This window comes from Pecten maximus, chromosome 10 (assembly GCF_902652985.1).
Source record: "Pecten maximus chromosome 10, xPecMax1.1, whole genome shotgun sequence".
In the NCBI taxonomy this organism is placed as follows: domain Eukaryota; kingdom Metazoa; phylum Mollusca; class Bivalvia; order Pectinida; family Pectinidae; genus Pecten; species Pecten maximus.
This window is the reverse complement of record NC_047024.1, coordinates 29,405,658-29,433,023: the sequence shown is the minus strand read 5'-3', so window position 1 is coordinate 29,433,023 and position 27,366 is coordinate 29,405,658. Positions and strand designations below refer to the sequence as shown.

At 35.2% G+C, this 27,366-nt stretch overlaps 1 protein-coding gene across 2 annotated transcripts; it reads left to right on the top strand.

Annotated features, from left to right (window-relative positions):
- The first annotated feature begins 268 nt into the window (after positions 1 to 268).
- Positions 269 to 25,950, top strand: LOC117335785. 2 transcript variants are annotated; one of them, XM_033895972.1, is made up of 23 exons: positions 269 to 627; positions 6,872 to 6,959; positions 11,264 to 11,359; positions 11,580 to 11,693; positions 12,025 to 12,264; positions 12,577 to 12,669; positions 13,034 to 13,129; positions 13,855 to 13,953; positions 14,146 to 14,208; positions 15,873 to 15,965; positions 17,507 to 17,605; positions 18,274 to 18,366; positions 18,685 to 18,807; positions 18,926 to 19,039; positions 19,280 to 19,387; positions 19,669 to 19,737; positions 19,959 to 20,042; positions 20,466 to 20,537; positions 20,818 to 20,904; positions 21,843 to 21,944; positions 23,768 to 23,881; positions 24,330 to 24,425; positions 24,971 to 25,950. In XM_033895972.1, exons 2-23 carry the CDS (start codon positions 6,915 to 6,917, stop codon positions 25,046 to 25,048), a joined length of 2,178 nt encoding a protein of 725 aa, XP_033751863.1. In that variant the 5' UTR covers positions 269 to 627; positions 6,872 to 6,914; the 3' UTR covers positions 25,049 to 25,950. The 2 variants fall into 2 exon arrangements, with proteins under 2 accessions (XP_033751863.1, XP_033751864.1); XM_033895973.1 differs by lacking the exon at positions 15,873 to 15,965 and adding an exon at positions 14,545 to 14,637.
- Positions 25,951 to 27,366: the final 1,416 nt, after the last annotated feature.

Sequence of the window (27,366 nt, the reverse complement as noted above, 5' to 3'; positions counted from 1 at the left end):
GTACTTTTAATAAACATCAAGTTATAATCATGCATTGTGCCTAGGGTATAAATCTTATGGGATAATCTGTTCCAATATATGTATTTCTCATACCCCCTGTTAAAGGCAAGTTTCACAATGTACATATGCTATATGGCCGTGGATTTAATTCCTATAGTTAATTCCGCTACGGTGTATTATACGAATGTCATTTTAATTACCTACAAGCGGCCAGTATTTCACACCGTTATAAGTCTCTATAGGTATATCGTAGGTCGGGGTTTGTTTACATTCTCTATGACGATGACTTCTCTGATCGCTTATGCTCTGTGACAATACGCTACCGAGCACTGTCCTAATGGTCTTCTTTAAATATACGTGTATGACTGGCTCTGTAAATACCACTGAGGACTGTGGAACCTCTACTCGTGTACATTGATCTGCACCTGTGAGTGGGATAGTTTCCCCTATCTACCACAGTAAAATCCTATGGATATTGGTGTTAACACTCTGACAGATTATAGGCTTTTCCCCCTCTGACGTGATACAGTCGGATATCGATACCATTAGCAAAAGGTTTATGTGCTATAACTAACGTGGGATGTGTATTGGCATGGCTTTCCTGTAGAAACACACCTGCTCTTACAGGTAAGTCTGTACCTACATATTGTTACTGTTTGAGAAATTATTTAGAATGTTTCGTGTCATAGATCCATTAATTTTAACTTCCTCCGGATCATAGAGGTTGCTATTGGTTATACCTGAACTTAGTTGTACCTCCAATATTGTATACGTTTTACCCTTCATCAAGACGTCTGCCATAATATGGACATTTTGCAAATACGAATTATAAAAAAGTCCACAGCTATTCCACCGCGCTTCAGGTATATCTATGACGTCGACATTTTAGTCTATAGAGGTGTCTTCTTTGTTATTGCAGGATATACTATTTACTATTTCAATTAACTTCTCTTGGTCTAGATACTTTTTGCGAAAACAGACATATTGCACTGAATCGTTCGCATAGTTGTATAAACATAATTTTAGTCATAAAAGAAATGAACGATATCGTCTCGAAAAATAATTTTCTAATTGCAGACTCTAAAACGATTTTAAGTCTTTAAGCATGCTCTGGCTTTTGATATGAAATGAGTTCAATTATCAGTTAGATGGTCAACTACAGTACCAGGCTAAGCCTAAGACAGGTTAATTTGTTTGGTTTAGTTCGACAGTAACTACTGTAGGGTTCCCTACATACACTTGCCTGACGGACTAGACGTAGTTATGAATTATTCAGATTGTGCGCTGCACAACATTGGGATAAGGTAGGCACGGACCGGTGAAAGTCCCTTTGATCCACTACAGGTTCTTAATGTACTCAGATCGTTAAGATGTCCCACCGTACTCGAGGTTAACATTTCCATTATCTAAATATTGGTGTCAAGTCAGTAGACATATCTGTTTTCTCTGTTACCTCCTTGTATTGTCTAGACAATACATTCATTAATAAGATAGTTATTATTCCTATGAACAAAACGCTAGAATGGACCTTTTGAGATATACATGTTTGTGTATCCCCTAACAATAACCATGCGTGATTGGCTCGTTGTTGCACCTCCCTCTGCTAATGACTCTGACCGAATATCAGTTTGTAGTTCCCTACCAATAACCCTGACTGGATATTAGTTTGTAGTTCCCTACCAATAACCCTGACTGGATATTAGTTTGTAGTTACCTACCAATAACCCTGACTGGATATTAGTTTGTAGTTCCCTGCTAATAACCCTGACTGGATATTAGTTTGTAGTTACCTGCTAATAACCCTGACTGGATATTAGTTTGTAGTTACCTGCTAATAACCCTGACTGGATATTAGTTTGTAGTTCCCTACCGATAACCCTGACTGGATATTAGCTTGTAGTTCCCTACAAATAACCCTGACTGGATATTAGTTTGTAGTACCCTACCGATAACCCTGACTGGATATTAGCTTGTAGTTCCCTACAAATAACCCTGACTGGATATTAGTTTGTAGTTCCCTACCAATAACCCTGACCGAATATTGGTTTGTTATTTGAGCATTTCTTTGGGGGGGGAGGGGGGGGGGGATCTGCTTTTGTTAAACATTCGGGTACATCAAGCTATACACAGTAAAAAAAACAATCCTGTTTATTCCGTCTATACCCCGACCTCACGGGGTAGTAGTGTTTTTAATTACTGTCCGGTTTGACATTGTAAAGCATACATCTATTCATACCCACATATGTTTACCATACCTTCTATTCAGTCGCTAATTGTTTCGTGAGACGTAATAGATTCAGTTGGATTTAACATGGCTGGTTTTTTGTCTGGTCGATAGCAGTACGTATATTAATGTATACCTGTTTGCCAAGTATTTAAACTAACACTTAAATACCCCCTATTTACCTCTACCTACCCCGATCGTGCGCCTTACAAATCCGAATATGTAATACATCTAAATACCTTGTGTATATTTATATTCTATTCACTAATATTCAACTTGCTAAATTTCTTTACAGATATATTCACATACATTAAATCTATAATACTTTGGAGTTGCATATAGACGTGATCACGGTGTACTAGGGCGAGAGTATTACCTGTATATATTTTATGTTTGATTTCACATATAAATGTCTGGCTGTAGCGTATATATCACAAACATACCAGTCCAATAGCTATTTATTCTGTGATAGTAATTGTTATCCAAGGTTTGTATACTTTACATCAGGTGGGTATTGGATGGGAACAGCCAAATTTACTTAACTGTGTTCCATTTCTCGTCCTTTTCGACAGTTTTCTATAACAAGGAAATTATTTGTTTTGTTACTCACTTTTGCAAAGGGAATTTTTATACAGTTTTCGGTAAGTAACTGTTTCATTAGCAATAGTAAGATTGTTATCAGCTGTATGTGAATTTGCTCCCCATGCATAAAATAGGATTATACAATTGAACTGTCAATAAAAGCTGATATGGACATGTTTGTTCTTTTTTTTTCTATGAGTGTGAGCTCATTGCCTTTAATGGAAGTATGTGTTTTAGGTCATTGTGGAGATTTATTGCCTGTTCTAGCTAACACGTACCACTGTGTGATTTGTACCCCAGTGTGTATACTAGTAAGCAATGGAACACTTGACATTTTCTGCTTTATGTTGATCAATGATAATAAATTGATTTCGCACCTGACTGTTTTCAGTCCGTGTGTATTGGGGTACTTACACATTGTAATGCCAAAGTAAACCCTATGTGTTTGTATTGTAACAGGTAATATGATATCGGTCTGAAGTGTTAAATAAGGCATTCTAATTAATCGTTAACTGGTTGTTCATTTCAACTACCTTGACAAAATAACAATCAAATGAATAAATATACATAGTTTTTAATTGATAAAGTAAGTAGAGAAATGCCATTAAATGATTTTTTACGTTTGAAGGAAATTTCTGTTTTTGGTGTATGAGCGTCTTAGTGATAATCATATAGTTTCAGAATATGATGTAATAACTAGTAAATACGTATTACCAATTGTCAACTTGTTATGGTTAGATGGGTCTCGGTAATCAAGCTTGTTCAATTAACCGAAAAGTAATATGTATAAAGAATTCTTCCTTCGCAACCGATAGTATTTGCTATTAAACGAATAATTATCTTAATATACACAGGCGTAGTTCACTTTCGAATATCTAATAGGATTTTTTTTATTATTATCATTTTGCATACATTAACGTATTATGGATATATTTCATTTGTCAGATACTGGCTACTAGTATCTGAGTCTACTGGCTACTAGTATCTGAGTCTACTGGCTACTAGTATCTGAGTCTGCTGGCTACAAGTATCTGAGTCTACTGGCTACAAGTATCTGAGTCTGCTGGCTACAAGTATCTGTGTCTACTGGCTACAAGTATCTGAGTCTACTGGCTACTTATATCTGAGTCTACTGACTACAGGTATCAGAGCCTACTGGCTATTAGTATCTGTGTCTACTGGCTACTAGTATCTGAGTCTACTGACTACAAGTATCTGAGTCTACTGGCTACAAGTATCTGAGTCTACTGGCTACTAGTATCTGTGTCTACTGGCTACTAGTATCTGAGTCTACTAGCTACTATTATCTGAGTCTACTGGCTACTTTTATCTGAGCCTACCGGCTACAAGTATCTGAGCCTACCGGCTACTATTATCTGAGTCTACTGGCTACTTTTATCTGAGCCTACCGGCTACAAGTATCTGAGCCTACCGGCTACAAGTATCTGAGTCTACTGGCTACTAGTATCTGAGCCTACCGGCTACAAGTATCTGAGTCTACCGGCTACAAGTATCTGAGTCTACCGGCTACAAGTATCTGAGCCTACCGGCTACTAGTATCTGAGCCTACCGGCTACAAGTATCTGAGTCTACCGGCTACAAGTATCTGAGTCTACTGGCTACAAGTATCTGAGTCTACCGGCTACAAGTATCTGAGCCTACCGGCTACAAGTATCTGAGTCTACCGGCTACAAGTATCTGAGTCTACCGGCTACAAGTATCTGAGCCTACCGGCTACAAGTATCTGAGTCTACCGGCTACATGTATCTAAGTCTATTGGCTACTATTATCTGAGTCTACTGGCTACTAGTATCTGAGTTTACTGGTTACTAGTATCTGAGTCTACTGGCTACTAGTATCTGAGTCTACCGGCTACAAGTATCTGAGCCTACCGGCTACAAGTATCTGTGTCTACTGGCTACTAGTATCTGAGTCTACTAGCTACTTTTATCTGAGCCTACTGGCTACAAGTATCTGAGTCTACTGGCTACTAGTATCTGAGTCTACTGACTACATGTATCAGAGCCTACCGGCTACAAGTATCTGTGTCTACTGGCTACTAGTATCTGAGTCTACTAGCTACTTTTATCTGAGCCTACTGGCTACAAGTATCTGAGTCTACTGGCTACTAGTATCTGAATCTACTGACTACATGTATCAGAGCCTACTGGCTATTAGTATCTGTGTCTACTGGCTACTAGTATCTGAGTCTACTAGCTACTATTATCTGAGTCTACTGGCTACTTTTATCTGAGCCTACCGGCTACAAATATCTGAGTTTACTAGCTACTATTATCTGAGTCTACTGGCTACAGGTATCTAAGTCTATTGGCTACAAGTATTTGAGTCTACTGGCTACAAGTATCTGAGTCTACTGACTACAGGTATCAGAGCCTACTGGCTATTAGTATCTAAACCTATTGCTACTATTATCTGAGTCTACTGGCTACTTTTATCTGAGCCTACCGGATACAAATATCTGAGTCTACTGGCTACAGGTATCTAAGTCTATTGGCTAATAGTATCTAAACCTATTGCTACTAGTATCTGAGTCTATTAGCTACTAATATCTGAGTCTACTAGCTACTATTATCTGAGTCTACTGGCTACAAGTATCTGTGTCTACTGGCTACAAGTATCTGAGTCTACTGGCTACAAGTATCTGAGTCTACTGGCTACAGGTATCTAAGTCTACTGGCTACATTTATCTGAATCTACTAGCTACTTTTATCTTAGCCTACTGGCTACAGGTATCTGAGCCTACCGGCTACAAGTATCTGAGCCTGCCGGTTATTAGTATGTGAGCCTACTAGCTTTTATTATCAGAGTCTACTCGCTACAAGTATCTGAGTCTACTGGCTACAGGTAGCTGATCCTGCTGGTTATTAGTATGTGAACCTACTAGCTTTTATTTTCTGAGTCTACTGGCTACTACGTAGTATCTGAAACGTCGGAGCCAATATTAGAACTCATAACCTAATAAATGTGAGTTAAATTATTCCAGTTAATTGTCTGTACAAATCCAGTACATTCATGTTTTTCTAGCCTTCGACGCCTTTTAAATATACAACAAATTGACATAGGGATCTGGAACACATCAAGTATCGATATTTCTCTTTACACGTGTAAACAAACTCCAACCGAACAAACAGAACAATGCTTCCCGACAACAACAATTAATTTAAACCACTATTTCTATTACATGCTTATATTTACCGGCTCCAACTCAATAATGGCGGAATAGGTTGCGGTAGAATATCATCAAGCCTGTAATACATGCTCTCACTATGGCCGAAACTCTTTCCTGGATCCGATATGATGGCTAGGAACCTCTATTTTCTCATCTTTCCCTTTCAGTTACGGCAATGGTTCCTGTTACAGTCTCTTTATATATATTTTGAGTTTAGATTTTGTCTTTGTTGACACTATGTTATATTTTGTCTTTGTTGACTCTGTGTTGTTGTTGTTGTTTCTGTTTGTTGATGCTATGTTATATTTTGTCTTTGTTGACTCTGTGTTGTTTGTCTTTGTTGACACTATGTTATATTTTGTCTTTGTTGACTCTGTGTTGTTGTTGTTTGTTGATGCTATGTTATATCTTTGTATTTGCTGGCCTTGTGGTTTTGTGTTGCTTGACGCTTTGTTATATTTTGTCTTTGTTGACTCTGTGTTGTTGTTTGTCTTTGTTTACGCTATGTTATATTTCGTCTTTTCTGAATCTGAGTTGTTGTCTGTCTTTGTTGACGTTTTGTTATATTTTGTCTTTGTGGACTCTGTGTTGTTGTTTATGTTTGTTGACACTTTAATTAGCTCTGTGATATTGTTTGTGTTGGTTTACGCTATTTATATATTTTGTCTTTATTGACGCTATGTTATATTTTGTCTTTGTTGACGCTGTTATATTTTGTCTTTGTTGATAATGATTTATATTTATTGATGCTATGTAAGATAATATTTCTCCTTTGTTAACCTTTCATGATATTTTGTCTTTGTCTACGTTTGTTTTTACTTGTATTATTTATCTTTATTTTATTTTCTAGTTGTTTTTTTGTCTTTTGTTAACAGATGAGGACAATTTAAATTTGTGCATTGAGTCACATCTGACGCCATGCCGTCTGAACGGAGTTCCGACGTTGAAACTATAGCCCAAAACGTAGGTATCTCTGGACAAAAGTATCGGAATTTACAGGATAATCCTATATATATACATGTATATAACATCATTCATACCAATGCTTATACATCCGAAAATTGTATCCATTCAAAGTACAAAGACAATATATATGATTTTGTGCACTTTATTCTGTGGTGACGTACAAATGTAGATTATCCCGCATGTTCATTGCTGTTCCAGCATCACCTTAAAAGATAGAATACTAAACTTTTCTTAGTACTTACATGTAATACAATATTTTCATATATTTAACAATAAATTATCTTAACACCGCTATAAAATTATATATGTACATCTTCTTCATACTTTCTTTACTTATATGCATGATCACTTATAATTAGGGATATTATACCGGAATAGTTATCAAACACACAATTGATATAATGAAGAATTGTGATGTAGCTCTGTAAAAGAAGAAGGCCACTTATAACTAAACAATGCATTTAATAAACCGGATCTATTTCAAATATCCGAAATGCTGAAATGAGGTATTTAGTATCCACCCGTTGTCAACACTGGATATTAAGGTATTGATTATATACCATGATAAGCTGATTAACTCACTGCGTTACTCGTTACAACTGGTGAAAGGGTCGTGAGGTACGTAAAGAGTTATTGTCTATATGTAAGGATAGTTTGGTTTATTTAATCAATGTTTTTTAATTGGATAACGATTTCTTATCAGTTAAAATTAAGGATATTGGGAATAATGACAAATTAAATAATTGCTGTACATGTATAATGATTTTTATATTAAACGAAGAAACACAAATTGTATCATGAATGATTGTAGAAAAGACACAAAATATTCAAGATGATGTTGTTTTCGGTGTAGTATCCAGACATATCAAATGTATATAGCCGATCCCGTATCTCAGATACGATACGACGTTAATGTAATACAACAGGATCAATTCGTATTCAAGAGTACGGAGAGTCGCCGGGTGTGTTGACATGATACACGTTCGAAATCGTGTAGATTATGACCACTGGCATTTCGAACCGAGATCGATAGTTTGATCCACGGGAAGCCTACCTGTCGTTGTTACCTTCAGCACGTGGATTCAACACAGCAGGATACGATATCCCAGGTGACAATCATCGCGATGGCTATTAACTCCGTTCTCTAAGCCTCTGGTACTTTTGTCAGAAAGCTAATGCAGTTACGGTTCTACAATTTCAATAGTTCCTGCGTATGTGAAGAAACCTGTATAATTTCACACTCATAATATGATTTTACTCGTAGGAAATTGCTGTCGATGTGGGAATCGTTTCCCAATGATTAGAAATAAATCTTTATATAATGGTATGGAGATTTAGATCAATATGAAGCAATCCAAACGTATAGAAATGTGAACGACTCTAGAGCATGCTTTGGCCATACTTCTTATTACCTTCCGGATAATGCATACATAATGCATGAATCTCTTTTCTAAGTACATAGTGGAGCTATGAAAAATATTTGTGAAAGTTGTTTTGTAATCATGTTCTCTACAATTACAATAGTTGTATTTTAAGGTAATGTATTTTAATATAAAGACGGGTCTAGGATTATGCAAATACGCACTATTCTATCCCAATTCCGCCTCGTCGACCATCTCCCCCTCTCTGTATATGTTGGTAATATACTTTGTAACCTCCGATTTACATTTAAACAAAATGACCGCCATATCCTTGCCTCTTATTGGGCAAAATTTCAATATTGCGTGATTTTGATGAAATGTGTTATGTATGTGTATTGTCACTCTACAAACTATTTAATGAGATCAAAGTGGTGTTGCGGACGTGTTAGGGGTTCGGGGTGACTTTCTCACAATTGCTCGCGATTGCAATTCTAATTATCAAGTCACTCCGACAGTACCGGGTGACTTTATTTATTTTCCCCGGGTACGATTTCCATGGGGCTACATTTCCACATAACACCGGCTTGTTTTTAGTTTCATTATACACATTTATAGCAATGCACGCGTTCGTAAATGCCACAAGGTGTTCCCTTTTGATATATCTGGTGATATTCCAGCTCCCCGAACGTAGATTTTTTTTTTGTCGGGGATTCTTTCCCTCGATGTTAAATAAGATATTTATGGAATGTGTTCTGGCCTGTCTCCATAAAACCACATACGAATGCATTTTTAAATGAAACCTTTCTGGAAACTAGCAACACAACATTAGAATGGCTGTACGAGTCGAGTTATACGAATGTTCGCTTTAAATATAAATACCTCTTTAAACAATGAGTTCTACATCTGAAGAGGACTTGCCAACATGCCGTTGACACTGGGTAAACAGAAATATTATCTACCTTTTAAACCTGGGATATTAATATGAATAGCAGGTGTCTTTTAATAATATATATATTTATCTATAGCGGGAAATCGATGGGTCAATTGATAGCTTATAATAACACACAGTAGGGAATGAAATGTGGCCAATAGGCCCAAACATAGGGTATATTTTAAAGCTGACATTCAGACATTTGACAGAGATGTACTCTTAAATCTATATGTGTATGACATATATTCAATATTGTATAAATAATCCAGTCTGTGAAAGATTTATTTTACATTTGTAAAACATCGCAGATGCTACTGGTTAAAGATAATCGGATCTTGTACAACCTAAATCATTCTTCAGGTGGTCTACCGTAAGTAGTTATCAGCTGAAACTTTGTCAAACATATAACAAAGAAAAGCATTTTGATAATGCGACAGAAATAGACATTGCTTGAATAATAAGCCAGATTTGTGATCTAAAGAATTTTTTCTCCTGTTAATAAAATCATATAAACCTTATGAAAAGTCTATAATTGTATAGTAAGCCTGAATCACAACATCTTCCGTTATAAAGCTTATCTTTAAACCAGTAGACAGTGCGACGGTATCAACAGATCTGTTCACAATTACGCGTGTGTAATCTACCAATCTTTAATCCTATCCCAGTGACACACTTTTAAAAATCCTTACAAGTAGTGAAAGAAAATGTCTCCATACAGACTGTTAATGCATGGTCATTGTAGGTACCTTTGTGGGGATCAATACAGTTATGGTACTCCGTACCCGGGAAAACAAACTATTAGTGATAGTGCCAGGCTACCTCTCTTATGTATACCCAGGTATGCTAAGTGCGACAGTGACATGTCTCAAAAGGTTTGAAGTAGGTAGTAAACAAACTGTTTACCTGTAAATCCAAGTTAATCTACAATATTTTATTTTGTCCGTTTGTGCATTTATAAAAACTATTTTTTTTAAACTCCAATATGCACGCTGTTGCCTTTTTTTAAAAACAACACTAAGAAACTCACAATTGCTTTCTGAGCTCAGTTTAAAACATATTAATTAAATACTGGTTCAAATATATGTAGCTAGGTTTTTGTTAATCGAATTCTGAACAACGATACGCCAATAACACACCGCTAATGATACAATGACACGTAAGTAAACGTTTAGATTTTGGCATTATTATAAGGGTGTTAAACAGATAAAAATTAAATTATGTCTGAAAAATAATCTAACTGAATTAACTAATTAAGAGTTTAAATTTTAAAATGTTCTTATTAAATTGATCAAGTCTCATAAGACCTGGGTAATGGTATCCTGTATCGGCACGCTACTGCTACCTACACTGTAAACCACTGTGATCACAGGCGTCCGTTTCTGTTAAGTATTCATAGAGAAAAATATTAGCCTCCACTCCTTCTATATCAACGTTTACATAGTAACACTACTATACTCCTAGGGGCTAATGTTGTTTTCTATAGATACTAACCAGAAGCAGACGACTGTGGTGTGATAAACATTAAAAGCCAAAAGGTTTACTTTATAATTTACAAAACGTGGTCGAACGATAACAAGGCCATTTTGTACAAATGCCACTGAATGTTTAATATTGTCACAGAATAAGTACACAGCCTTTCTATATTAGACCTTAAGTGTCTTTTCGTTTCAAATATATATAAAAACTACATGACAATACAGTCTTGGTATTCTACATACTTATATGTGTTGTCAAGCTGATATGTACAGTATTCATAACAATAGACGATCATATATACATGTAGTACGAAAGGTGAGGTGACACGTGAGTGGATCGATAAAGTAAGGTTTTTTATATTAATAATACACACACATATATATTTCAGTGTAGAATCACAGGTCTGTTATTTCAAATCGAAGTGGCAAGACACAGTGTACGTTTCACTATAGACAATGATAGACATATTAATATACAGAGATTATTCGTCTAGGTGAATAGATTTAATATTCTAAGCCACTGTTCCTTTTCAGTTGTATGGGTATATAAAACACGGTGACTATAGAAATGTGCAGGAGACTCTCAACCCAATCACAGACAGGACAGTACTTAAGGCTATAGAGGATAGGGTGAGTATTAACATACGATGAGGGTTATAGAAAAACTGTTTCTATATCATACCTATAATTCTAGCGGCCATGGAGTCTACTTACGGTTAAAGGGAACAGTATAAAGGAAATCAATTACATTTTATTCCATGCTTTGTATATGAATAATTAAACGAGATCCATCTTTATATAGGAGTCTTTCAATGCACAATGATAAGAACTGTGTATGATTGTGTTTCAGTTCATCAGTCTACATACTGATACAGACCCTGTAAACCTTGCAATTAGGGCAAAGGAGGAGAAAATTGCAATATACTTAGTGGAGAAGGCGTTTTCAACAGACAGAGTTTTTCAGGTCAGTATGAGATGGGATGGCACATTAAATCTTTTGTTATCTATAATCCATTGGTCTGAATTCATGAAATCGTTCGTATTTTTACGGGTTTTGTGATCGCTGTTTGCGTGTGTGCTTCAAAGGTTAATCAATAGCATCATGCTTAATGTATTTACATGTATAACGAGAACCGCTATTAGTTTATTCAATTTACATTTCATGTATTAACTACACAAAAAGGTAATCATGTACATGTATATCTAATTCAGAGCGAATCTCTCTTCTTACGTTGGTAATAGGCAGATATATCAGTGATGATTTCCGATAGATGATTTCTTGTTTATGTTTTTAGTGGCAAGATCAGAGTTGTGACCAATGGTGTTACTATGATCACGGACCTGACAAGTGTATGTCCGAATTCACAGCAGTTGACCACGCCGAGAAGGAGAATCTCTACAAACTCTCGAAACGAATCAAGGAGATTAGACAGGGCCAAAGAAACCCAGGAGACGGGCTGGTCATATCCACGGTACAACACCATATGTCTGGCCAACAACAGATAGAAGAACCAAAATCGCTAAGATATGAAAGGGTATGCTCAGTTCCCGAGTTTGCCGTTATTGTCTATGCTACTTCTTCATTCTTATCACATTAGTACAAAACGAACAGTTTTTGTTTGTCATCAGATTTTTTTCCAATTCATCCAATTATTTTTGTCCATTTTCATTTTCGTAACTTCACGTTATTTCCATATTTTTGGCTGGATGGACGAAATACTTTTCTTTTCATTCTTTCGGAACACACTATATCCATTACTGAATTCATATTTCAGTTGTGTGGCATGTGTATAATGATTAAGCATTCAGTATATATATATATATCTCATATGTATTGTATGTTTCAGCCAGCGCCTGTATCAGACTCCAAAAATAAAAAAACGGCTGCTGATGAAGCACGAGAAAAACTTCAAACATATGGCAGGAAGTACGTAGATAAGGTAAGCGCTTCTTTTCGTTATCACCCTAATCCTCATTTTGAGAATGTGTCTTTACCCAGATTTGTCGGAACCTACCTGAACGATGAAGCAAAAGACGCTTACTCTTCCAGAACACATGGTCTTATTCTCCGTGTATTTTATCAATGGTTTCCATGTATTTCTATATTTTGTGTTCGTATTGGCTAGGTTTTGTTGATTATGATAAAGAATCTCTGTTTCGTAGCTTTTTTGTCTTTGTCGTGACTTTACTTAGGCGTATAGTACTACGCTATTATCTATTAATGATGTGTTGCAGTGACATGATATAATATCTTTCTGTAATATTGATATTTTATGGATTATGTTTCTACTTTTCCATTTTCAGGAGGGAAATACCCTACTTCATTTAAATATATGTAAGCCCCAAGTATATATATACGTGTTTGCGTGCGGCGGTGTTCCCATCAATATACAGAACAAGGTTTGTGTGCTAAACTTAATGGTTTTGGTAATAGGACATAGATAAACTGTATTGTATTATAATTCACATAACGATTATTCCGTTATGATATTTACCCAACCAATCAGTCCCAAATGTATTCACATCATTTTGTTCATATGAATATATTTGAATATTGATATACCCTCCACCGTCATGTACACAAGGCCATCGCGCCCTGAAAATATATCAGAAATAAAAACTAAACTCAGGAATGAAACTAAAATGGCTGAACAATATAAACCACCTGTCAAATATCGAAAATAAGTAATGTCGCTCACCGCGCTGACTGAAGATAGGATGAAAATAATGATATTCATACATCATTGAGGAAATCCAGGCTCATCCTTTTATTAACACTAGATGATCCACTTAATAACTTTGATTTTTTCTGGTGATTGCCACTATCCCAATGATCATATTGAGAGCATGGCATTACAGTCGTGTATCATGTATATGCATAACGAGTGTTTTTGTTGAAGCATGAAACATTTACTCTTGTACAAAATATCAAGGTTACTACGTGAATATTGTCGTCGTTCATATTTTGTCCTCTTTCATTAATATTGATCTAGCATTACTGTTCTGTTCCAAAGTCAATTAGTTAAAGGTGCATGCCACCTCAATGTTACACAGAAAGATTTTTCGCGAAATGATTTCAGAATAAATCATTGTGAGAGAAGACTAACGCTTATCTTGTTTTCTAGAATGGTGACACGGCATTACATTTGGCAGTACGTCTGGGACTATACGACACAGCGGAAGCTCTAGTGCAATGTAGTGCAAACATATCCCTCTGCAACTCTGTACGTACATGTGTTTATTTGACTTTAAGTAATCCTCGCTCAATTGATATTTTAAGCGATCGAAATCAGTACAATTTTATGATATTTCATACCCAGCCAGTATAAATTACTTTAAAAAATAAAAATATTCCCTTTTAAGATATATGAATTGTGTTTTTTTAAATGTTATTTCTTGTTCTTTTTACCGTTTAGATGGGCCAAGCCCCTATTGCCGAAGCCGAGGGTCAAATCAAAAAAATGTTAGAGAAATTTCAGGTAAACAAATCAGTTCTGTCGCCACCATTTATCATGCTGTTGATAAAAATAATGTTTTGGACTTATTTTATATATTGGAGCAACACTGTTGCCTTGTGTAATATACTTTCATCCATAACATATGATCAAATTCAAAGAGATAAACAAATGTTTTAGACTGTTTTACATATGTTTCTGATTTTATATTTTCTTATTTGTTATATGTTCAAATTATGCTTCAGAAGAAAGCAATCTTAATTTGAGACGCCGCAAATACGTTTACAATGCATTTCATTTAAAAGGACTACAGAAACAGTGAGGTTATGACTTTTGAATACCAATGATTTAATTCTCTAGCCTGGCTTTCTCGGTGTCGTGTTGCGTGGGAAAACACGTCCCCTAGAACAATTCAAAGAGTTCTGGTGTAGCACCGATGTGTTCCCTATAAAGGTATCGCTATCATTGACGAGGCCTCCTGGCTTGACTAGCAGTGCCCGTACTGACGTAGCTAATTCAGCAGATGTGTTTTAAACTGTGGCGTGAAATGCTGTGATAACGTATTTCTGATTTTGCATTAAATCTATTAGCGAATATCACAACTTAACACTACCCTCTCCTATAAGGTCTATATATTTCAAAATAAATCACTTTTCATCACTGCCCTGTCCCACAAGGTCTTGTGAATATGTAGACACTCGTCCCCACCTGCATTGCGAAGAATCAGAATCAAAAGAGGATAAACTATCGTTTAATCAATCTTAACATTTTATATCCTATTACTTAAAATGTTATTTTGAAATTTGAGATTACACCCATTCCCAACTGGCTTATAAAGTATCAGATAGAAATGTGATTCAAATATTCATTAAATTCTTATTTAAATATATATATATATATATATTACTAGATAAGTATTGAAACGAAAGTTTTAATTTTTATATACACTCATTTTTTATTAGTTTTTAAATGAAATTATTCAAATTTTTATTGCATATCTTCAAATATTGAAAAAAAAAAGAAAAAAATCACTTCCCACGAATTCAATTTTCAAAAATATATATTAAGAATTTTGTGACTAATTGCTTTTTTGATATGTGACATTCCCCTTTGAAAAAAATAGAAATAGAACAATTTTGCAATAATTTTCTTGTAGAAATTGATACTACGCTTGTGATGTGAAGATGTGCTGGCCCTGTTTTAGCAGAGGTCAAACTAATTATTGTTTGTGTTCTGTGACATTTGTTTGATGTGATTTGAAAACTATACGTTGAAAACGGGGGTTTCTTTTTATCCAAAACGGGACATTAATAATTTTGATTCAGCTCGAAATTAATCTGTTTTCAAATCACATAAAATAAACATCTTGTTGTTGTCGTTTGCCTAGGGTAACACAATTAATTTAGCATGACAGCAGTTGTGGTAGCAACATGGCCACTAGATTTGTGTGTAGAGAGAACTGAATGGCAACCAAAATGGCGACATCAACCTGCTGGTATGGAACTATGTCGTTAGAAGATGAAGGGTATATCCCCGGTACCTAGGAAGTGAAACGAAATCAAAATTTTCCTTTGAACTATATGGTCAAGGACATTACTGAAGGCCACAATTTGGTTGTCAGTCTTCCTCAAACATGGGCATTTTCTCCTAGATCTAAGTAGTATAGAAAAGTTGTTTTTGTTCTCTAGCTGGGCGTAGTGGAAGCTGTGTGTTGTGGGAAGTCTCAACTTTTAGACAGAATTCTCAAACGCACGTGGGCCAGTCTGAGTAGCAAGGTCAAGGTTTGTAATCTGTCAAAAGTATATCCTTCTTCCTTTAAACTTTAGAACAGCAAATATATATGTCGCTGTTATCATATACTCTTTTCCGGAATGAAACAAACACTTTCACTCTTATTTTATATATGGCATATCACTTCATCCAATGGTAATTAATAAGCGACAAGGTATTTCCTAAACAAAATAATGTTTGCTCATAGATTTCCTGAATCCCGGAAAATCGTATGTTTGTAATAATTAATCAAACATTATCTATAAAATATTTGTTGTAAATATTCCATATCACTAATAAATGTATCTCGCGTAGTTAGTTTCAGTACGTACCTGTGTGTCCGTCACAATCTATCCAAGTGTCCCTTGTATAACTGCAAGTGTAGTGTACAAATTAGAATATGAAATTGGTGATGGGTTATAAATAATGCAGTTAATAAAAAGAGGATTATAAAATTGATGCTAACGTTTTAAAATAACTTCAGAATACAATGTACATTCTTGAGACGAAATAAATAAATGTAGATTTTCTTACTTACTATGATAAGTTATTGCCATGTGCACGCGCGAAGTATCTGACGGCCTACGTGTGGTGTTGTAGGGTTATAAAACTGAAGTGAACATGTGATTCCCTATCCCTTAATTTTTCTACATATGTGTACGTGGCGTTACGTGTGAACTTTATGTAGTAACACCTAACTGGTTTGACTGACGTCACCCTATATTTATGTGTAGTTTGACTGCTAAAATGATTTATTTAATTCTTGTAGCAGTAGAGAAATAAAACCTTCAAATAAAATTTCAATGTTGATCATTTTAATGCACGATCGCGTATTATTCTTGATGCATGATCGCATATTATTCTTGATATGTGTTGCAATTTAAATATCAAAACAGAATCAGAGGCAAGTTATAAGATGCAATTACGTAATGTTTATTATTTTAGTGCAAACATAATCAAAACGTGCCAGTATTTTACGATAGATTGAAACCTATGCACAAAGCAATACCCGAGCATTCTGCCATTTGTCATTTACGTCATCTAACATATCTCATATGATGGTATTCTAATATAACAGTCTCACGCCCTAACATTATCGGTAATTCTGTCACCATGTTCATAACTGTAATTTGATGGTGTTTAATATATTTTAACATATTTATAACCGTTATATTCCCGTGGTTTGGGAAAAGATGGTGAGCGATTTAACTGAAGGACAAATATCTTTGGCGATTAAGATAAAGAAAGTTTGATATTGTTATTCACTCATTGGTGATGTATTAAATATATTATGTTTAAATTACGTGAGCAAAGACATAATAATATATTACTTATATATACTACATATTACATATAATATTACCATACTAACGTGATAGTGTTGATATATGTATTTGTTTAAACGCATATTTGGAGGAATGCATATGCACACGCTATGAAGATATATTGGATTGGATAATAGTTTTATGATAGTAAAAGTGTCGTATTTTATTATTTTGATAACTGATTACGACCTGTTTATTTATGCAACGAAAATTGTTAATGCCGACAGGAAGAAAAGACCCTGATGGAGCTGGCAGAGATGAAGGCAGAGATGGAACCTCAGGTTCAGAATTGTGTGAGACTTCTCAAAGAATACCAAACAAGTAGTGTAAGTAATAAGTGAGGATATGTCTTACTTGTATAACTTACTTATCAATTACCTGGAAAATATAGGAATCATAGTTCTTTATACCAAAGTGCTACTGGTCAACTATCATTGTCCTGGAACTTTTGGTTCGTGAGAAGTCATTTGAAGATTTTAACACGTTTGACTCATGTGACATTGAAAGCATACCGGTACCAATACTGGCCAAATGTCGTGATGCCTGGCACATACTGATCTAAATACACAAAATGTTACTGAAATTATCGGGTTTATTATCAAATTAAGGATTTAGAAACGACACACAAGTGTGTAAATGCCGAATAATGAATTCAATATATTAATCCAGTTTGGCAAAAACTATATGGGGATAACGCCGCGTAATCGAAACGGTTATTCTAACTCAAAATCGACAAAACGGCAGCGAAATAACAACAAAAAATACATCGATACAGAGACACATCACAAAGAGGTTTTTTTTTTTCTTTTACCAAACATTACGGAAAGGGTAAACATATCAATAATACCGCCATTCAGACCATGGTCAAATCCTTGTCAGTAAACGTTTTCATGATGAGAAAAAGGTAGTGACATGGACATGGCCAGACAGATTAACGAATTAAGAGTTTTTTCTCCATTTCTTACATTACTAATAAATAGTCTCAACCTTACAGAAACTAATACACGCTGTTTTGTGTGAGGACGTGGAGGCGGCTAGGAATATCATAGAGAGAGAGAAGGGTTGGAACACCAATATGCGATTCATGGTAAGATGCTTAAGAGTAGAATCTATAAAATATACGTGTACATGGACTGATGTTATTCTACTTCACATTAATCAAAAGATAATATAGTGTTCATTTTTCATTCAATACGGTTACAAAAGAATTATGAACATAAATATTAAAATAAAATCACAAATAACTGAATGTGAATGTACTGGGTAGGAAAAAGATGCGCAACTTTTAATAATATACATTTTTAAAAAAATAGATATTTTTCTTGGATTTGTTACTCTCTTTCTACACTAAATCTACAATGATTTATTAATGTATGAACTAATGTTGTTATCAATATACCTGCAGAACCGGACAGGAAAAACCCTGCTATCACAGGCGATAGAGGCTAACAATATTGAGCTTGTCCGATTGTTAGTGGACAAAGGAAAGGCTAAGGTTAATGCCATCAGAGTCAGGGAGAGTGGAATGGTAAGTGTAAGATTTTGTCATTTCGGAATCATTCATATAAATTCCTTTGTGTATGTTGTAAATGAAAACAAAATTATCTTTAAATCACACTTTTATTTCTTCATGTTTATATATACAGGCGGAAGAAACTGCTCCCTTATTCCACAAGTGCTTAAAAGCCGGATTGAATCCAGAGATTGCCAAATTTCTCAACTCAAGAATGGATATCAATGAACGCTCAGAAAAAGACAAGGTAACAACTAAAAGTGGTAATCAATTCTTACTTTAAAATTACTATATATCTTAGCATATTCCTCTTTGCTTTGTTCTTTTTTCGTTTCTTTTCTTTTCTGTTTTTTGTTTTGTTTTGTTTTTGCTCAGATTAACTTGCTTACGGGTACATTTATTTGCAATAGTTATTTCATTGCAAAAGAATTTTAGTAAATGTTTTCAATTTAAAAATGGAATGTGCATTTCCATATGTTTATAACAGAATGGAAACACAGCGGTGCTGCGAGCAATAGAAGAAGAGGATTCGCCTAAATTTGTCCATTGGCTAATAGACACTAGTGGCGGCAGCTGTCTTGTCGAGCGGAATAAGGTAAACATATTAAAATACAAACATTAATTAATTTTGACTTTTAACGTTTTCGCTAAATGTTCTAAATATTAGTTAAACGTAATATGATAACTAAAAGCTCTCTTAATAGAAATTCTGTTGTTTATAAAGTAAAGCATCTGTTACTTAAGTTTCGACCCCCTGGTCTTGGTCACGACCAAACGTTGTGGAATAAACTTTGTCACGGCCATGATTCAAATGTACTTAAGAGAAGCACAACCGATACTATAACACGAAGGTATACATGTACCGTATTATTATAGGATGGCCTAACACCAAGAGAACTTGCGCTAGCCCAGAGGAGTGACGCCATTGTGAAAGTCATTGATCGTGTATGTATGAAAGAGCTGTTTCTGTTTTGAAAAAAAGACGGCATTAAAGATTGGGAAATCAGTTGCAAATAATAACATGCTTATATATTTATAATACAGCCAATATTTACATTTGTTTGACAAAAAATAATTGCTATGTATAGGAATTCATTTTTAAAAGTTACCGATCAGAACTTCTTTTCCGTGTTTGTTGCGTTCATTATCTCAATTATTTCCTTCAGTACATTTTACAAAAGCCAGCAAACATACAAAAATGTGCTGCCCACTTGTGTCAGGAACAGGATACCCTTGATGTGAAAGATGAGGTAAGCGGCAGTATGTTTGGTCAGAGCCAGCTATTTAACAATGTTTTCCTGTGAGTTTTGGGGCTATGTAAACAAGTACAAAGCTAAAAGTTTGATCGTTTTAAGTTGCAGACGAACCATTTTGAAGGCAAATATATGTGCAACTTAAGCGGCAACATGGGCGACAAATGCGACATCTTGACTTTTATTTGTGCAGTAGATATTGATGCTGTAGATAGTTGTTGTACATTTTAAAATAACACCATCTCAACCTCAAATGCAATTATTCGTAAATATGTATACATGATACTAGGCGATATTTTGTTTTCAAATTAAACTGCCGTGTATCATAAGTCATTTCTAGCCATTAGTATAGTGAACGGGTACACTCGATTTACTTGGATGTAAAGAGTTATGTTTACATTAACAAATTGTCATTTTCAGGCAACTGGAAAAACCTTGGGTGAAATTCTAGAAGAAGAAAAAATGGTTAAGATAAACTTCCAAAAGTATGAGGTAAGTAAATTAAAGCTACGAGCGAAATCAATAGAAAACACTTATCACAATATCAAAACTATTTCGGCAACAGACGGAGGTCACCACTTCTAGATAATTAGAATTATCTACGGAACCTTCTGTCATTATAAACGCTACATGTTAAGTATTTATCCGAGTGTTATCCGAGGGCCGTGGTTAATTAGAATTTTATTCTAACTCGATTATGGTTATTAATTATATAATCACTAAACATGTGAAAAAGTATTTGTGCTGAATGATTTTTTTAATTATTTTTCAGGTGGACGCAGGAAAATTATTTATCGCAGCTGCTAATGGAGATTTAAAGGAATTGAAAGAGCTTTACACTGCCAATTTTGTGGACAGGGTAATGCATATTTCATTTTTGTATCAATGCCAAAATGCATACTACATGTACAAGAAAAAAAGCAAAATAATGCAAATTTCGCCTTGGACATGTCAATCCATTTCCCTTGTCTAATCAACTACATGTACAGTGTTAACATGTCCCAGTCGGTTCGATATTTAAGGGTTTGTTCCCATTATTACGATTTCATGACCGAAATAAATAACAAGGTTTCGAGAGATGAAAATTAATAATACCATGGGAAAGTTTTATGGACAACATAATGATTTTTAAAATAATCTATTTCTTTATGCGATATGAAATCCGACATGGTCCATGCTTGTTCCTTTGACTGGTGGTTCCGTTGTCATCACCCTAGTTCTCATTTTGAGAATATGACTTAGCCCGGGTTTTACCTAGGCTAGTATGGCGGATGTAGTTGACGAAGTATGTAAATCTATATCTTTGTTCAAATTTCCCCCGTTTAACTATGGTTTCGTTTTACGATGGTTCCTATCACCACTGTACCTCCGCGTGATAAGTCGATAGGATGTACATAAAATGCTATCTCCACATTTATGTAGAGAAACATACCCACTGTTATGTGTCGTTACTTAAAATTCATATTTCAAAAATTACAGATCACATGTTACCTACCCATTTATTCATCGCTTACAGTGTACTGTAAACGTTAAAATTTGAGCGAAGGGGAAATTTACGCTTAATACGGTAAGGCCATTCAGTCGCAAAAAAATACTCCAGGCGTATCATTTTGTGATGCGTGTGGTATTCATTGGAACAGGCGAAAAAGAAAAATTCGCGGAAGTAATCCCACCGTGGAAATAACAACATTTACAGTACGCAAAGGTTCATTTCAAAAATCAAGTTGTACATTTTCTTCTGTGTGATATTTTGGTATAAACGTTCGTTAACTGTGAACATGGTATTGCATTTTCCAGAATGGATATACTGCTTTGACGAGAGCAATTGTATTCCGTCAGTTCAACATCTGCAAGTTTTTGTGTACTACCCGGCCACATCTCAAGTCTATACCTGATAACGTAAGTACATTGCTATCAAACATATGTTTAAAGACTCGTACAAATATGACTCCAAGTGATTTCTAGTCGATACTTCTGTAATAACACGGGGGTTTTGTGAGAAGTATATGTTTGGCTGTGGCACACGCGGTATTCGGTGTGGAGATATTTTTCCAATGCATCGGTGGTCAGTTTTGTGATTCAGTTTAATTTATTCAAATACTCTTACAAGTAGAGTTGGAAAACGAAATATAAGCTTATATTAATTCCTTGATTTAACATGACTGCCACAGTAATACCTTTTGAAACGGGTGAAATATTAATCATACACAACGGCGAAAAGGTGATGATAACAATAGGTTTTATTATACCTCAGACTTGTATCACAGCTTCTGATTAGTGAAAACCATGTCACGTGATTAAAAACATTCGTTATGTCACCCTCTCGTGAGCCCTCCAAAATCGTTATGTCACCCTCTCGTGAGCCCCAACTCGGAACTCTCTTCCGTAACGTCTTCAAAAGTAGTCGAATCAGAGAAGTTCCGAGTATTCTGCTTGACAACAACAATGGCTGCCGGCGGACGCTATCGTCTGCCAACAGAGGAGGAATTGGCGAAATTATTGCAAGAAAAGGATTCTAAAAACACCAAAAGGGTCATCAATGTGGCCGTGGATTCCTTTAGACATTTCCTATCTGCAACAGGTAGGCCTAGACCAAAGGATTGTGAAAACTTCGACGTCCATACATTGAAAGTTCAACTGGGAGAATTTTATGCCGGGTCCAGAAAGACGATGGGGTACCTCTTAAAAACTTTTCTTAAAAACTGTTGATAGTAATAAATAAACTTATTGATACCAAAATTAATTCACTTATGTTTTTTTCGGTATAATAAAACAATTACTGCCCTTGTTCCGAGTTGACATGAATATTTGCCCACCCTTGAGGTGTCATGTCACCCTCTGGCTACGCCCTCGGGTGACATGACACCTCTCGGGTGGTCAAATATTCATGTCAACCCGGAACAAGGGCAATAATTGTATAATGTCAGTAGGTGATGAATGAGACATGTAACAATAGGTTATGTCAGTAGGTGATGAATGAGACATGTAACAATAGGTTATGTCAGTAGGTGTTGAATGAGACATGTAACAATAGGTTATGTCAGTAGGTGATGAATGAGACATGTAACAATAGGTTATGTCAGTTGGTGATGAATGAGACATGTAACAATAGGTTATGTCAGTAGGTGATGAATAAGACATGTAACAATAGGTTATGTCAGTAGGTGATGAATGAGACATGTAACAATAGGTTATGTCAGTAGGTGATGAATAAGACATGTAACAATAGGTTATGTCAGTAGGTGATGAATAAGACATGTAACAATAGGTTATGTCAGTAGGTGATGAATGAGACATGTAACAATAGGTTATGTCAGTAGGTGATGAATAAGACATGTAACAATAGGTTATGTCAGTAGGTGATGAATATGACATGTAACAATAGGTTATGTCAGTAGGTGTTGAATGAGACATGTAACAATAGGTTATGTCAGTAGGTGATGAATAAGACATGTAACAATAGGTTATGTCAGTAGGTGATGAATATGACATGTAACAATAGGTTATGTCAGTAGGTGTTGAATGAGACATGTAACAATAGGTTATGTCAGTAGGTGTTGAATGAGACATGTAACAATAGGACAGAGAAGGAAAAGAAGACCATTGAAAAGCGGGTCACTATTAGTATTATCAACACAGTTACGCTGAAAAACTCACGATTCTGTAAATACCCAAGGCCTATATGTATTGATAAAATAATTATCTTTATTTGTCGTTTCCAGATGAACAGGTACCCACTACATTATGCCTATGCCCTTCCTGATAAAGTCTACATGGAATATGTCAATCTGCTGCTTGAGAAGAACCCTGAATCTATCGAAAACAAAGTAGATCTGGTACGTGTAACACATAATAAGGTCTATTATACGGCATAGTTTGGACCGAAACCTTACATTAAGTACAGAGATCACATTTTGTCGCATATTTTGTAAATAAAACCGCCATTGATGTAACATGTATTCTGTGTCCAATAATAAAATGCATATCATACATATAAATACCTTTCCAAAAGAATGTGTCTGCAAATAGTAAAAGGATATAATATCAATTTTGAAAACATCTAATTGCAGAGCTATGCTGAGTTGAGTACATTCGCTCAGGCCTCTGAACAAAGAAGGTTCCGAATGCATGTTGCATAATGTTGTCAATATTTGAAATATCATTCATTGTATGCGTTTTTATATCGACGTTTAGACTCTAATTTATATATATATAATACTTGTCTTTTTACCAACGTCAATAAAACACTTACAATACCATTAAGCTACTATCCATTGTTCCCAGATGGGGAGGTATGCAGCCGAATACAAGGCCCTCAAAGAAAAGGTAGACATTCAGACTATGTTGTATGACGCCATGACTCTAGATGTCTTGGGCAGGGTAAGTTTACAAACAATCATTTCTTTTTTTAATAAAAAGCATTTAAGTATAAATGCAAAATTGCACAAATTGCAATGTCAAGGTCGGCACTTCCACCAGTTAATAAAATAAATTGTTCAATGTATATGTGTCTAAGTTATACATGTATATTACTGTTGTTTTCTGAAGTCAATAATGATTTGCTTTTCTAAATCAATATTGTTATCCTTTTGTATGTTTATACACTATTCTTGTAATTTTTCAAAGACCGTATTATGGCATATACGTCAACCGATTTACTAGCTTCCATTGATTTTACTAACAATTCTAACTATGTCTTACCCGTTTTTCATTTTTGTCAACTCTCTAACGTTATGTTTTACAAACGTTTCCTGGGCATAACTGCATATTACAGTATATTAGTATCCCTAGCCGGGTATTTTCTTCTGCATTTCCATTAGATTTTTAGACCTCGCTAAGCCAAATTCATCGGTTCGAATTTCTGAATAGCATGTATCTTTTTTTTTTCAAAACTTCAAAAAGAATATTTGAACATTTTTTTACAGAGAGTAGCCCCATTGGGAGCGTGGCCAGAGGGTGCCAAGAGGACGCCTCCCGACAGACATGTGATTGGACAATCATAACGAGGCAATGATTGTTACGTCACTGGACAAAGAGGACAGCATCATCACCCGACATTATAAATACGACATACGAGATATGCGCTTCAGCGCTATACGCTGTACAAATCCTCCTGGGTTTATCGAAGCTTGTATCATTATCCGTTGAAGTTATATAAATAATAACAGCTCTAGAAGCATCCATCAGTGTCGGAATTCTTCATCTTGGCATAATGGATTAATATTTGTGCACGTTTAGTGGAAGTTGTTTTGAGAGTTCGTGAATAACATTAACAGGAAAATGGGTTTAAAACCTTATAATGGTTGAAATATTGTGTATAATCCCTGCGGTATAATGTATTTATGCAAACACCATGCCACAAAAAAACGCGCCTGCTGTCAATATTTTCAATATTGCATTGCGACTTCGTGTATCACCTTGCATGAGTTACCATGGACATATTGGACTAATTCAATGACCATGACGCATTAGACATGTATGAACATCGTAAAATCATCAAAGTAAAGTATGAATAGGGATGTGATGTTCCTGAACGTGCCTTAATGAAAACAATTGATATTGAGAAATGGATACAAGGGAAGGGACAAGTCTTGTGTGAAAGAAATTGTGATTTAGATGTACAGAGAGACAAACGTTCCAGAGATATATAGGAGAGGATAAGGATCGACCAGCACTCATTGTTAATAACACTATATCATTGTGCTGAAATAATGTGTTTATTGTTTGATGCTAAAATACAGCCAGCTGTCTGCGTGTTAATGGACACACTCGAGAAATGAATGTGTGATATATACATTGTAGATTAAGGAAGTATGTGAAGTAATATTTTCTTTCTGTGATATTTAGCATTTGCTCAACAGTATTTATTTCAACTAAAACAAAAATAAATTGTATTTGAAAATCACCATTGCAGTTGTTATTTTTTGTAGACAATAGACACACTTTATAGGTGTTGGGGACGGAACGTCACTGTATTCTCCATTATTTTATCACAGGGGCATGTCTAGTCTTATATTAAAAATTGGCCAGATATATAGGTATTTCTGGCTGTTTTTTAATGTAAAACTAGACATTCCCCTGTGATTTTATCATATACAATTTCTAATCAATAAGACAACTTTAACTTTGAAAACACTGCATTATAGTTTGTTTTAACCGCATGTTGGAATAAGAAATAATTAAAATCCTACGGAGTTTTTGATCCGCATTATGCAGAGTGCAACATGTGTTATGAGACTGAAATTTTCTTGGATCATGTGGCCACAATTGTTACGTCACCATACTAATTGAGACAGTATATAAAAGCCGCAGATCGTGAATTTGAGGCCTGGTCAGGGCAGGAGTCATAAAATTGTCTTCCTCCATCATTTGCGTTACTATATTTATACAGATATTTAACTGCAAATTGGAAAATAATGACGGAAAGTTTCAGGTTCGGTGTCTTGATTTAATTGTCCTGAGAAGGAAAATATCACATCGGGTGAATTAAACAACCAAGGATTCATAGTAACTAAGGTTTGGATTTTGTCAACAACAATTTTTGTATTTTCAAAGAGTTGAAGTACAAATACCAAAAGTTGTGATGTATTTTTGTTTACTTGGAAATAAAGTGTCATACATTGGACTGAATACTGATGATACGGTCAGATTTGGATTTCATTTTAACTGTAGTGTATTTTGTAACAATATATCACTACGGTTATACAACGATGGTGCATTTGCTTAAACACAAACCCTTGGGGAAATTCATGAATGTCCAACCACAAAGAAATCTCAACTAAAGGGGGAATTCATGAACGTCCAACCCGAGGCTTGCCCAGGTTTGGACATTCATGAAATTCCCCCTCTAGTTGAAACTTCTTTGTCACACTCCCTATGTAGGGAATGATTATTTTTCTCCCACCATTCAAATAATTGCATATCAAATCGGTCGTCAAGGTGTGTTTTAAACAAATGCACATGGTCGGCGCATAAATATCTTCATTTAAAGAACTACCCTTCACAACCTCCCAAAAATGCACCCCAATATCATTACACAAGAAAATATAGGTCTAAAATTAATTCACAATATTTATTCAAAAAGACACTGAAATAAGGAATCGGTTATACTATTCTGACGTTAACAACAGTATATCTTGTCATTTCATAAAACCCTGTGTCTCATACGCATATTTAACATTAAATAACAACGCGGGAACTATTAGTGACGTCACTCAACAAGTACTTCCGTAAGTACTTCCGGTTCAGAAGGTTAGCGCATGCAATCTGTCATACCCTAGGGGTTGACAGAGAAATCTCTGCGTCTAAAACTGGAGATAAT